This window comes from Sceloporus undulatus, chromosome 5, assembly GCF_019175285.1.
Source record: "Sceloporus undulatus isolate JIND9_A2432 ecotype Alabama chromosome 5, SceUnd_v1.1, whole genome shotgun sequence".
Taxonomy (NCBI): Eukaryota; Metazoa; Chordata; class Lepidosauria; order Squamata; family Phrynosomatidae; genus Sceloporus; species Sceloporus undulatus.
In genome coordinates, this window is record NC_056526.1 from 106,033,930 (window position 1) to 106,048,721 (window position 14,792).

Sequence of the window (14,792 nt, forward strand, 5' to 3'; positions counted from 1 at the left end):
AAAGAATTCAGTTTCTTTTGTTGGATCATGTGAAATTTATTTCATATAGGCTAGTCTGGAACAAAAACAATTACAATAAACAGTGTTACAACAACAAAAAGAAATTTTAAAATTCTCCATGACAGGAAAAATTCATAGTAAGAGAAAGGAAACTACAATTTTTGTAGCCAGTTCACAGTCTCCCTGAAACCCATCCATGGACATCCCAGAGTCCATAGATCCCAGGTTAAGAGTCCCTGTTGTAATGACAGGAGAGCATACATTTGTAATATAAATCATCATTCTCTCAATGTGCATTTTATGTACGTGTTACAATTTAATTGAAACAAAATCGACATGAGGCCTCATTTATATAAACAGCTTTCATTCTATATGCTGCAAAAATGCAATAGTGCTTTGAAAGAACAGGACAAGTCTCCTTCTTGAAAAAACACAAAAGCAAGATGAGAAAGCAAAGGTGTTTGGAATTGTTTGGACTTTTTGGTTCTAGCAGGCACCTTAGTTATTTGTTTGCTGCAAAGATGTCTATGTATAGTCAAAATATTATTATAGCCAGCGGAGTCTGGGATCTATCATACATTCTTGGCTGCTCTGTACCAGACTTGGAGTTTTATAAAGGAAGAGGCAAGAATCATTATTTTCAGCAACCGTAACATTGACTTTGATGCTGCACCACACTTCTAACAGCAAGTAGATTCTCTCACTAATTACAGAATTTCTTTCTCTTTAGTCTGGAAACCATCTGATTGCTGTGTGATCTGAATCAAGATTCTGTTAGATATGCATCCGCAACATAAACAAAACGGCACCACACTTGGCACCAGTCTTTTAGAATAAGAGGCCTCTGAATAAAAAAAAAAAGGGCATCTCCTTTTGTCCTACTCCAGTCATCAGCAAGATCATACGTTCACCCAGTCCCAACAGCTGTTAAAGCCTGAGGGAAACTAATTTATTGAAGACAGTTAAGCCAGAATTTTGAACCTGCCAGTTTTAGATAATAAGCCAAATAAAGGCTCTGTGGATGAGATTTTTGACTGGAAAGCATTCTTTCTAGAGGGCCTTGTTTGCTTTGCATCTGTTTTCCCCAAGAGTTTCAGGACAAAGCAAATGCTGACAGAACAAATTAGTAGCTGCAAATGGGAGCATGTAGCTGCTCGATGCTGTGGCCATGTGGCTGAGGACGAAACTTGATAAAGGTGGATGTGCATGCAGGGTACAACCTCTGCTCCCCACCAAGATCCTGATGCAGTCAAGGCCTTTTGGTCCAATGGAAAAACGAGCATCTTTGATCAGGGCCACAGGGTTTGCAGGGGCCTTTTTTATGTATTTCCCTCCCTGTTGCCCATGACCCCAGCATAAATGCAGTTTACCAAGTTCCTATTGATTCAATGGGAATAACCACTGGATTGACTTCCCTTTCCCGCAATGCACAGACAGGAGAAATGTAAAGAGCATTTTTCTGTGGGTTTTCCGGGCTATGTGGCCATGTTCTAGAAGAGTTTATTCCTGACGTTTTGCCAGCATCCGTGGCTGGCATCTTCAGAGAATGCAAAACTCACACACAAAAAAACTTTGGATGCCTGCCATAAAAGCCTTCAACTTCACAATGTAAAGATTGTTTCCCCTTCCTTCCCCAGCAGTGAGAATATTTGAAAACAAGGATCATTCTGGTTTTCACTGGTGCAATCCCAGCTTTCATTAGGATTTTCTTCAGTCTAATATCAGTGAATAGGGAAGGGAAGTTTGTGTAGACAAGTGAATGTTAATTTGTGCTGCTTTAGTCTTTCATTTTTACACTTTTAAATCTTCTTTTCCTGATACACCACTCATTGCAGTGGGCCCTCTGTATCAGCTGATTTGGTATCCACAGATTTCAGCATATGCAGACTCAAATTAAGAAACATTTAATGTTTTTTTATCTGCAATTGATGGCAGCCAGGCTAAGAAGCAGTCTCGGGAAAGGAAAGGAGGCTGGGGCAGGAAGAGCCAGGCACCAGGAACGCCATCTTTCTGCTTCTGCTGTGATTTGGCTCCAAAGGGGCAGCTGGCTTGCTCCCAGGAAACAGGAAGGATGTAGACATGGTGCTTGGGGCTCCCCTGTCTCTCCCTCTTGGTTTAGGAGATTATCTCATTAGTTTTGCTGTTGGGATAGACCCAGGATGTAACTTTCTTAAGGCAGATCTTATTGTATTCAACCATCGCTGGGCAGTATGCAGCCTGTATGCAACCTGGGCTTCTCTCGCAGCTTTTCAGGAACAGGATTTTCCCATTCTTGAAAAGATGCGTAACAAGCCCAGAGAAACCTGGCTTGCATACAGGCTGCATACTGCCCAGCAATAAGTAAATGAGATAAAATCCGCCTTAAGAAAGCTATATCCCGGGTCTATCCCAGCAGTGAAGCTAATACAATAATCTCCTTATTGAAACCCCCCACTCCCATGCCTGATTGAAATCAGTGCCATGAAGGAGTTTAGAAAGAGAGCAAGAAGCAGTAAGTGTCTGGCTCTGGGAGCTTGACTTTGCCTATGCTGCCTTCCAAATCCTCATTCCCTCCCATGTCTGATTGAAAGCAATCCCCTGTGTCTGTTTCATCTGATTGAAAGCAATCCCCTGTGTCTGTTTCAATCAGAGATGCAGGGAGATGAGAGGTTGGAAGGCAGCACTGGCAAAGCCAAGCTCTCAGGGCCAGGCACTTGCTGCTTCTTGCTCTCTTTCCTTGGTGGGATTGCTTTCAATCAGACACTGGGGATGAGTATTTCAGTAAATCAAAAGTGAGGGGTAGGCAAGCCCCAAGCACCATGTCTGCTTTCTTCCTTCTGCTTGAGAGCATGCCAGCTGCCCCTTTGGAGCCAAATCACAGCAGAAGCAGGAAGAATGTGTCCCTGGTGCCTGGGTCTTCCCGCCCCCGCCTCCTTTCCTTCCCTGAGACATCTTCTCAGTCTGGCTGCCATCAGTTGCAGTTAAATTTAAATTTTAAATACTGACTTGAGCATCTGCATTTTTTTTTTATCAACGGGGGTTCCTGGAACCAAACCCCCACAGATGTCGGGGGCCCACTGTACTTTCTTTTGAGGTCATTTATCACTGCAGCTACCACTGATGTAACTCTCTGTGGCATAGACTAGATGCGTTAGAAAGTTGTGGGTTTTCATCAGGCTTCTTCAGTCATGCATGTTCTTTGCTTGGCAACCATAATTTCAGAGGATGACTTTCATACAATAAACTGTCACAGATCTGACACTGCCGATGTAAATGTCAACACATGTGTTGGGTAATGAAGAAATGTTAGCCAGTCTTTAGTTGTATTCAAGAAGGTTTTCAGGACTACAAAGACTTCAGCACAGTTGCATTTGAAAACTTCAGTACTGTTCAAAGTGGTAAAGACATTACCACTTTCTTTCATCTCCTTTTCTTTTATCTTTTAATGCCAGATTTGAATGGAAAGGCAATAACTATCAATATGTTAGATGAATTTGTTAGAGGTTTATAGTGAAGATGAAATGATACCAATAATCTAGTTTAATGGTTTTTAAATCAAACAAAAAAGGAATGTAAAATTTTAAATTTAAATAAGGGAATAGGAAAACAGAAGAGACCTCTTTGATCATTGGGCATCCTAATTTTTTTCCTTTCTAACTGATTTCTTGCCCATCATCAATAAAATTAAGTTTCAGACTGGTAGATGCTAAGTTCTGAAGAAAAGGACGTCACACCACACTACAGCATTCTTTTGTCTTTGGTCAAATAATATGACCACAGGATCTTATTGCAATACAGTTTAGGCATAAAGCAATTGATAGTATCAAAAGTATCCAACTTGGTAGCTTTTCTATACTGTTCCACTGTCTTACAGCTTGGCCATTCATCTGTGTTTTACTCATTCCAACAAATTCCAAAAGAGAGAAATATCTGCCTTTTCCAACAGGAAATAGTCAGCTGTACTGTATATGAGCCAAACCAAATACTTCTCCATTCCATTCCATAGGTTATTTATTCCTTTTCCTCAGTAACCTAGAACCCAAAATAGGATCCATGTAACCCCTTGGTTCCCCCAAAGCTTGTCATAGGGGCCAGAATGGGACACTACATTGCAGCTCCTGCAGTAGCACAGAACATGGGGGTACTTCATTGGGCCTGTTCTTTTCCTATGCTTTTTTCATAGTGGAAGACCACACCTGAAACCTGAGTTCATTGGAGTTGAACTGTGAATGTTGGGAGTTGAAAATCAGAGTTTGGAATTGTATTGTTTGTTTGGACTAGAACTTGAAGAATGAATCCCTTAGGCCACATGGCCAGTGGTCATACTGCTAGCTGAGGATTCTGGGAGTCGTGTCAAAATGGTAGGTTCCCTCCCCCCATCCATGTAAAACAAACAATATCAGTTTCATTTTTTACTAGGGGTGATGGCACTGTAGTTCCATGCCCATCCTAGATGAACGAAATCACATTCTGGATACCTAGCTTTGTAATATATATATATATATATATATATATATATATATATATGTATGTATGAACCACTGTTGTTGGTTCTCATTTCAGATTGTGCCAATCATGTATAATTATGACCACTTAGATTAAGGTGTTCACAAAATTATAATTTCGCAAAATTATCCCATTATTAACCTTAGGCTATTTGCTTCTGTGATTATTATTACAATTGGTTCACATCATCTACAATGAAGTTTAATTTTATTTTTTTAACTTTTGAGTTTGTTGTGTTCCTTTGCATTGATGACATTACCGGAAGCATTCTGGATGACTGAATAATGATGATATTTGTGGAGAAAAAAGCAAGACAACTGGATCAAATTTCCTCGTTTTATGAAAGAGAGTTAGGGGAGTTGAAACCTGATTTGCACTAGATGATTAATGCCAAATGTCAGAACAGTCACTGCAAAAAGAACAAAACAATGCAACATTTTGCATATTCTGTCTATATCCAAGAGCAATACGTTTTGAAATGGACAAGCCTATTGTGATTCAGCATTTATTTTGTGAGGCTGCTGAATGAAGCATTGAACATGGACATGTGGGTGCTTTGTGCTTAAATTGTGCCTCTTTGGTGAATTTCTTGATGAGATTTTAAACAAGCCAGTTTTGTGGTCCCAGATACCTATCTGTGAAATAGGATTGTTAATGTCATGTTTCACATGTCTTATAAAAGATGTATGTAACATTTTGGATACCAAAAGCACTATAAAATTGGCTATAATTCAATTCGCATTATGTATTCTTTGTCAAAATCAGTGGTATTCATGAGTGTATAACTGTGTGCCCATTGCTGGGTAAGGTCATAGCCTTTTGTTATGGTCTGAGTCCTAGACTCTACGGTTTATGTGGACACACACACACACACACACACACACACAACCCTAGTGTGATGAAGAGCTTCAGTATTCCTTGACTGAAACCATGCTGTTCCTACTACCATCACAAAGATAGAACTTCATCCAAACAAACATGTTGCCTTCACTCCGAAACATGCCAACCTCAGCCCATACTTTCCATCACTCTGATAAACAGTTGCTAACAACATAAGTCTAATCCTGCATCTCTCAAGAAAGTCCTATTTATTCCCATTGCTGTTTGCCTTTAGATGGGCAGTTAAGAACATTTATTTCTATGTTTAAAAACAACCACAACAACCACTACATTTGATATAAATGTGGACTATTGCTAACTTTTGAAAGTATTTCAACTTGTTTGGTTGTGAATTTTGTTCCACTTGATGCTGCATATGTTATTGTATATATATTTTTGTTGTTGTAAGCTTAAGTACCGGATGGAAAAGCAGGGTTTACATTCTCATAATAAATAAATAAAATACATTAATGATTACCCATATGACATTTCATTTATCAGGGTGTGCCCTTTTTCTTGCCATGATCTAATGCATGGACATGAAATTAGTGGGACTGACGCTTTCTCCTTCCCAAATTTCCCCTACGGTGGTAGCATTTCAGAAGTAGCAAAGGTGAGCCCTGCCTATCGGGATCAATCTGCATCGTATGAGAAGAAATGCCAGTGAAATCTGCCAGCAAGTCAGTTAGCACCAGTTTTTCTGTGTTCCAATGGGGTAACATCTTTGTGATGCTGGACTGCCTTGTCTCGGTGGGATCTGTGACCTGGTGGGAAGGATCCACTGCCTTTGAAATTTGCAAAAATATTTGTGTATATGCCTGTGGGAAATATTGCATTATTTTTGAATGTGTTGATGATGAAAGAAATGCAAATGAAAGAGAAGGGAGGAGGGAGTATTTTTTGCATATACAGATGCATGTAAGTGAGTTCACTGTAGAATGGTGCCCAGAAGAAAAAGTGTGGATCATTTTGCATATTATTTTCCCAACAAAATCTTCTAGCATCCGAAAAGAGTTCTTTGCAGATGAGAGCACCTGATCTGATGAAATACATGCAAGATTAATCATGTTTGATTACATCACTACTTTTGAGCTCTTCTGGAGAATTATTGGGAAGTGCTGAGCTGGGCTTTTCCTAAGCATTATCCAGAATTTAGAATTTGTTTAGCCCATGAGAGTTCTTCCATCATATCTTGGGCTGGTTTGAAACAAAGAAATGATACCACAACTCTAGTTCCACATGCAGAAGTAAAGTGGCCCAGCAGGTGATGTTTACTTCAATGCTAGTGATGGGATAGGTCCTTTCGGAGCACTTGAGACAGCAGACTAATTCAAAGAGTGTCATCCAAAACACACTGCAGAAATAATCCAGTCTGAGACCACTTTCACTGACAATAAGGGCTGTTTGACTATGGGACACACTTCCTAGGAGAGTGGTGGAGTCTGTTGGGGATGCTTTCACTGAGAGTTCCTGTATGGCAAGAGGTTAGCCTGAATGGCCCTTCTGGTCTCTTCCAACTCTTAAGATTCTATGATTCTGTGATTTCTTGCTGTCTAAGCACAAAACTATTAATAGTATTTGGAGGAGGGAAATGATAACATTGCACAGAGGGGTGGGAAAATGGTTTAAACCTTATTTCTAATGTCCAAATGCGCATTTCAGGGTGAGCTTAAAAGTGTCTGTTCTAAAGAATGAGAGGAGGGGGAAGAGTAGAATCCTAATCTTAAAATACAAATACACATTTAGTGTATTGTATGTATCCTGATCCATAGATCCATCTATCATAACTTATTCTGATGCACTTGAATCTCTGATGTTTCATTGCAACAACAAATCTAGGAGCTGTTTAAAAGCTCTTGTCTTGTCTTGTCTTGTTTTGTTTTGTTTTAGTTGTTTGCATTTGATAATAAATCTGGACACTGGCCCAGCAATCTTTTTCTGAGCCATGTGTAACAACTGCATTTCAAAAGGGAGACATTAGTCATTCTGTGCTTGGCTCTCAAAAGCTCTTCAAAGGAGTCTGGATTGGTTAATATCAGTTTCACTTTGCATTTGAAAAGGTGAGGCAGAAGCTGAGGACTGGTCTTAATTAAAATGTATAAATGCAAATGAAACTGGCAGTAGGTCAGATTGCTTTCTCAAAAGCTGTCAGAGAGTGGTTGCCATTGATCCCTCAGGATATCAGATGATTGTTTTCCCATTCCTTGTCCTGTGAATTCATCTCAAGTTCTGGAGAAGATTTGGATGGATGGTACCATGTAAACTAATAACAATAAATAGTGCCAAAAGGAAAAAAATGTTTTCATTTTAGTTTTTATTTTATTTTAAAAAGTGATCATTCCTGCAAGCAGTGGCAGCAAGATTCAACAGTCTTGCCCCCAGTAAATAGATAAGTATGAAGAGCAGATATACAGGCATAAAAACTTAGGACTGGTGGTGTGACTGAGCCAGGATTTGTAAGATCACAGCCCTGGACATGAGCAGAGACTTACCACACCACCCATCTCACAATGCTCACTTCCCAGTTCCCTCTGTGTTTAGTTGCAATATTAGCAGGAGGTGAAATTGATTTTCCAAGCAACAGTATATAGTGAACTGCCCCTGTTGTAATCCAAATTTTTGTCTTATATAGGGAACAACAATTAGCTTTATAAACTACTTGGTTAAGAAAGCTGCATTAAATGCCTTTTTAAAGGTATACAAACACAGATGTGTGCATTTGTGACCTGTCTTTAGGGTGAGGACTGTGATGGTAAGGATCTGCACATCATAAATGATCACATTATTACTTAGGGCACATGTTAGAGAACATTTTAGAGATGATGGTGGGACCCTGCCATATTGCTGCTACAGAGTTAGGGACATGTTTAATGTGAGAAAGGTTGGAGGAACATGGCTTCTGAATAAAGGGTAAAGCCATGGGTTGCCTCTTAGGCTATGTTTTTAATTATAGTGGCAATCAGCAATATATCTTGGGATGAAATCATACCAAGTAGAAGATAAACTAAGGGTGCTTTAACATAGAGAGCTTCTCTATCTTAGAACTGAAAAGCATTGTATTCATATTGCCCCCGCAACCATTGCAACAGGTTTTCATAAAAAGATGGAAGAAACTAAAGGAAGACCCAAGCAGGCTAAAGATTACAGACTGCGTTATGTGGACGTCTTGTAAATGTCCATTAATAATTTGTGCAGTTACACAGTAAAAGCATAAGTATGTATTTGTCTGTGTGTCTGTGTGGTGTGTCATTGAAACTTGTGACTTTGTATCTTTATGTGTATTGCCATTCCACGTTTCCCTAAAAGAAATGTTAAAAGCTAAGGCAAATATTCCTAAGGTTTAGTTTTTTACACAGATCACAATTTTGCCTGGATAAAATATTTTTCCTGAAATAGATTTATGATCATGCTATAACCCTTTTTGCCATCTCAGTGTTATTCTCCACCTCTACCTTCACCCAACTCCAGTGTATTCTATTGTGTTCAATGTCAGAGATAAGGCCCTTTCACACTAAACTGGGAGTACTTCCACTTTAAAATTGCCATGGTCCCATCAAGGAATCCTGGGATTTGGAGTTTAGGGGGGGGGATACTTTGAATTCTCATCTACAGATGTCTAGTCCCTCCTCCAACTACAAACCTCAGAATTTCATAGGATGTAGCCATGATAGTTAAAGTGGACACATAATGCTATATTTATGTAGTGTGGAAGTGCCCCAGATAATGGGGAAGATGGTTTTGCAGCCTGGCACAGTAACCGCCTCTGAAAATCAGGGGGGAAATCATGCCTAATCAAGTTTAGCTATGCCACTAAAACTATTGACAGTGAGGGAAATTCTAAATGAAAAGTCTTTTCCCCCTAAGCATTGCAAAAATTATTGCACAACCAGAAAGCCTTTTTAGAAATCACAACTGAAGATTGGTGACCTCTTTTGGCTTGACCTTAGTGAAAATGATGTGATGCAGACAGAAGCAATAAACCATAGTCAACAGCTTTTATACCTACTGTTGACATTTCAGGTATGTATATGAAGTGGAGTGAACTGGAGGACAAGGGGCAGCCAGGAAGTGGGTGGATTGTGTATGTTTAATTTCACAAACGCTATTTCTTTTGAAGTTTGTGTGATTTGTGACTCACAAGGATATTCTACCATGGCAAGACAGATATCTCATAAAATGCAAGAAATGTAAACATTATAGAATTTTATTCTCAGCCTTGTTTTTAAGAAATGTCATGTGGCTGAACTTTCCAGCCCCGGTTTCTAAAAGCACACGTAAGCAAAAGTCTTGCTTTCAAAACTGAAACTTGGTCCTGTTGACTTGCTTAGCTGTATTTGCTTAAACTTGTGTTGGTGCTGGAACATTGGAAACTTGAGAACTGTGGGTTTTATTACTGTTTATATTTATTTCTGTGGATATTTACAAGGAGCCCAAAATGACCATTTCAAAATGGTAGTGAGGTTAGCCATATAAGAGATTCTTACCCGGTTATAACTTAACTCCCTGTGAGGGGAAGTTTTTAACTTTGAAAGATACAAACATTAGTTTATCTGTGTGGTGCATGAGTCAGCTGTACGATAGAGAAAGATCTGAAAAATTGGTAGTCCTAAACCTGATGGGTACAAATAACATGTTAACATTATTATTATTTTTGCACAACTGTATGCCAAGAAATCACCATTATACAAAAACATGACCAAATATGATTTGTGTACAAACTTGCTTCCCAGCTTAAGCATCAGAAAGATTTAGAAGACATTATCTGCACTTGATAGCTTTTTCTACTCCCTGGCAAGGTCTGCAGCAAAAGAAATGCATCCCACACATCACATCCCCACTAAAGCTGGCTGTGCATACTGAGAATGATAAACATATGACTGAGGAAGATGGGCTTGTTACAAGGTATTCCTTTTTAGTTTGAAAAGCATTGGATAAATTGTGCCCCCTCCCCCCAAGCCATTTCTTGGTGACTGGAATCCAGAGCCATGTTGCTTTTGAGCATGAAGATTCATATATGCACCACAAGTTACAGATACTGGTATGCACATCCTACATCAACTTGGCCACCATTGCATCTTTCAAGAATGTGTTACAGAGATTAAATCTTGGTTCTGTGAAGTAGTTCCTGTTGCCTGTGCTGGTTTTATTTTGCCATACAATGTCACTGGACCATCTCAAACACTAGATGAGAGAAAAGAAAGTTCTCTCTATCCTCTATCTCTGCACCATACGTAATTGTATAAACCACTGTCAGGACAGGCATACCCATTATGGAAATGGTATTTTATAATTAGACAAGACAAAAAATGCATACTTGTGCAACTCTTAAGACATTCAGAGTCTCCCTCACCAAACTGTCCCATAGCAAAACTCACAAATGTCCAAACTGAAGGGATTGTTGTTTTGTTACTTAATTAAGATAAGATGAAACACACTGCATTTCCCAATAACGTCTTTCTTTGGTTAGCATTTAAACTTGAATTTGGAACAAAAATAGTATCACTTAAGGAATGCACTAGCCAAGAGTCCCCCTGCCCTCAACTTTTAAAACACCAGAACTTTTAAAACACCAGAAAGGTACACAGAACTGCATGCTGTCTTAAAGCCTTTTCCCACCGATTATGTTCCAGTTTAATAGGTTTCTCAGTGTGAATTGTAAATTTAGTGCAGAACATCTCCCAAAAATGCAGGAAGAGCTTTTGCAAAAGCATACTTTGAAAGTTTGTAAAGTATCATTAATCATTCAGAAACAGTGAATAATTTTGATGAGAATTTATGTTCATTTCATACCATCCAGATTTAACAGCTCTTATGGTAGAAAACTGTTTTAGTGAACTGATGCCACCCTGTTGTTGACATCAAGAGCTGAAATCTTGTCAGGCCAGGCCCAAATGATCACTGAAGTGGGGAATCTTTGGAGGCTGTATTAGTTTCAGCTGAAGAGTCATGGTTTTGTATATTTTTCCATAAAGAAGGGGAAAAAAACCTTCCCTATTTAAAACTAGACAACAGGGTCAAGAGCACCAGCAGCTTGTGGTCCAAGCAAGGGGGCACCTTGCCTTGCCATTTAGGGCTGTGGCCCTAAGCATAGACCAGTGATGGTAAATCTTTTAGAGACAGAGTGTCCAAACTACAACCCAAAACGCATTTATTTATCGCAAAGTGCCACATCCCCCTGGTTTTCTAGTAACAAACTCTGATGAATTCTGTGCTGGGAAGATGGTGCATGTGCACACAGAGAGGGCTCTGAGTGCCACCTCTGGCATGTGTGCCAGAGGTTCGCCACCACTAACATAGACCATGGGCAGCCCAGGTAAAGAGTTCTAGTTGAGCCTTTTCTCTGACATTTTCATCTTCAGTGTGGAGGGAGACATGTGGCTTCAATCAAAAGAAGCATAGACTAAGAGCAAATGTATACAACCTCTGTGAAAACTTGACATATTGACATCTGATTTTTTTTATGGACCTGCAACAATTTGGTGACTGAACCACAAGTGCCATTTGCAGTCAGAAGGCCAAAAATATATGCAATCACTTCATCTTTTTGATTTACGTTTTAATTACAAATGGTGGCCAGAGTTCTAGATGTGCTACCTAGTTACATAACTACCTTAGTTGCATAGTTAAATAGCATCTTCTACCCTACCCACCACTTCCTAACTTACTGGGCAGCCACTACTGTGAGCAATGGGAGTCTATTCTCCTGTCAACAGAAGATCGAATGCAGCAGGATCACATTTCCGCCTCCCCTGATCTCTGACTGATCTGTGACAGTCAGAAACAGGATACAGTACTTATTGTGATTCATCCTTGCAACAGAGATCACTGGCAAGAGTGTGGTGGAAACGTCAGTCTGCTGCATCTCAATCAAGAGGAGAACAGACCACCATCACTGGCAGTGGCTGCTGCCCAGTTAGTCGGGATTGGAGTACTTTTACCATCGCTACATTCCCTACACTACATAGGGATTGTAAATACAAATCAGTTATGAATGTGTACATAACTCTAGGTCATGAATCCAGACTCAGTTATTTTTCAACCCAGCCAGGATTGTATAGGAAAATTCAGAAATTGGTTGTGTGTATGGGTTCTCTAGAACCTCCATCAAGTTTTCCAGAACCTACATTTGTTTAATAGATTGGTCCTAGCCCTCATTGTGTACTGAGATCTTCTTTTAAAAAATCATTTTGTCACCTACTAAATGCTCTGAAACAATCTGGGATGCACATTTGTTCATTGGGATAAATTGTAGCCAGAAGAGAACAGTGGCCCACTGCAACCCTCTTGTTAACAGATTATTGCACCCAACTATCCTTGACAGGAGAGACATGTATTTAACCATCAATGACGGATCTTACTGCATTCCCCCATTCTTGAAAAGCTGTGGGATAAGCTTGAAAATTGGATTTTCCCATTCTTGAAAAGCCATGTTATAAGCTTGAAAGCTGGGGGGTTGCATTTGGGCTGCCTACAGCCCAGCTAAAGGGGAATGCAGTAATATCTGCCATTGATGGTTAAACATGCATCTATCCCATTGTGGATAGTCACATGTAATCATCTCCAATGTCTCACTCATATGTGAAGCCGAAGGCTTTTATGGCCAGCATCCATAGTTTTTTGTGGGTTTTTCAGGCTATATGGTCATGTTCTATAAGAGTTTATTCCTGACGTTTCGCCAGGATCTGTGGCTGACATCTTCAGAGAAAGATACCAGCCACAGATGCTGGCAAAACATCAGGAATAAACTCTTATAGAACATGGCCACATAGCCCGAAAAACCCACAAAAAGCTCTCACTGGTTTCTCTCTCCTTCTGCTGGAACAGTTCAAATAATTAATTTCACTCAGATACATTGCTAGAAAACTAAACAGCATCTACATGCAACTACTTGGGAAAGTCCTCCAACAGTTTGTGCTTGGTGTTGTTAACGTGTGGCCTTCAGCTTTACTAGCAAATCTAATGGGACTGCACAAAATTCTTGAAGAGTCATATAGAAGCAGTTTGGGAGTGAATAAAGGTGTCATACCAAAGTAAACAGGGCACGAAAGAGGTGCTGTGGGAAGGAAAACAGAGTGATCTGTGTACATGGGTTGCACTCCCCTTGAATTTCACTATTTGTGGTTTCTTTTGGATTTGACCCTGGCTGTAAAAGTACAAGTGATCCTTGCATCAGCCAGGAATGCCTTTTAGCAGCTTAGGCCTGGAATGCCAAGTGCTCAGTTGTGCCAAGTGCTCAGTTCTACTTGCTTCAAGAATGGGTAGTGTGTTCTACATGGGGCTACCTTTCAAAACCACGTGACAAAAGTAGCCAGGTTGGTTCATGAAAACTAAACCAAACTCCACAGGTGGCCAATATTTTTAACTAAGTCAATTAAAATTCCAGCAAAATGTGTAAGCTTTTGACCTGTCCGTCTGATTAGATGGTATAAAAAATTAGAGGGGTGTAGAAGAAGCAGAGAAATTTATATATTTGGCCAAATGTGGTCTTGAAGTCTGCAACTAAACTGAGTCCTTTGGTAGAGGTTTTAGACTGCATAACTTAGTGGTATGTGTGGTATCAAATTACACATGTGTTTTCAAAAATGGAGACTTCTATATCCCAGTAAACATTGCTAGCTGTAATCAGATGTCTCAACTCATTTGATAATAGTACCTTGCCATCCATATTATACAAGAAGCAGGCTTTAACAGAGAAGAATAAGGAGAGAAAACAGGAGGAAGGGATATCAACAGTTTAAGGTATGCAGATGACACATTACTACTAGCAGAAAACATCACAGACTAAGGAAGATCAAGGAAGAAAGTGCAAAGGCAGGCTTATTGCTGAACATAAAGAAAACAAATATAATGACTATGGAGACATTACACAAATTCAACCGAGAAATAGAAATAGTAAAAGAGTTCTCATACTCTGGGATCAAACATTGATAGGAATGGGGACTGTAGTCAAGAAATCATAAGAAAACTAAGAAAGGAGAAGGCAGCTAGAAAAGAACTAGAAAAGTTCCTAAAATGTAAAGATGTACAACTGAGCACAAAAGTTGGAATCATACAAGCCACTGTATTCCCTATTACCATTATGGATGCGAGAACTAGACAGTTAAGAAAGCGGATAGGAAGAAAATCAATTCATTCAAAATGTGGTGCTGGAGAAGAGTGCTGAGGATACCATGGACATCCAAGTAGTCAAACAAATGGGTGCTAGAACAGATTAAACCAGAAATCTCTCTGGAAGCCAAGATGACTAGACTAATGCTGTCGTACTTTGGCCACATCAAGAGAAGTTTTCATTGGAAAACACAATAATACTAGGTAAGGTGGAAGGAAGCAGAAAGAGAAAAAGGGCACATGCTAGATGGGTGGACTATAAAAGAGGTCATGAGTATGAATTTGTGGGAACTGAGCAGAGCAGTGGAGGACAGGGAGTC

At 39.6% G+C, this 14,792-nt stretch overlaps 1 protein-coding gene and 1 long non-coding RNA gene across 6 annotated transcripts in view; both read left to right on the forward strand.

Moving 5' to 3' along the window:
• The window catches only part of LOC121931194, a 972,450-nt gene that overhangs the window by 355,452 nt on the left and 602,206 nt on the right, over window positions 1–14,792 (forward strand). The gene's annotated exons all lie outside the window — the stretch shown is intronic.
• The window catches only part of SHISAL1 (shisa like 1), a 108,451-nt gene that overhangs the window by 86,259 nt on the left and 7,400 nt on the right, over window positions 1–14,792 (forward strand). For 3 of the 4 annotated variants that reach the window (XM_042468639.1, XM_042468640.1, XM_042468643.1), the window contains one exon: window positions 4,163–4,449. The exons of the other annotated variant lie outside the window; for it this stretch is intronic. In XM_042468639.1, the coding sequence (XP_042324573.1) occupies window positions 4,163–4,208 (46 nt within the window). In that variant the 3' untranslated portion in view covers window positions 4,209–4,449. Of the gene's footprint in view, window positions 1–4,162; window positions 4,450–14,792 lie in introns of those variants that run through there. 4 annotated transcript variants of the gene reach the window in all.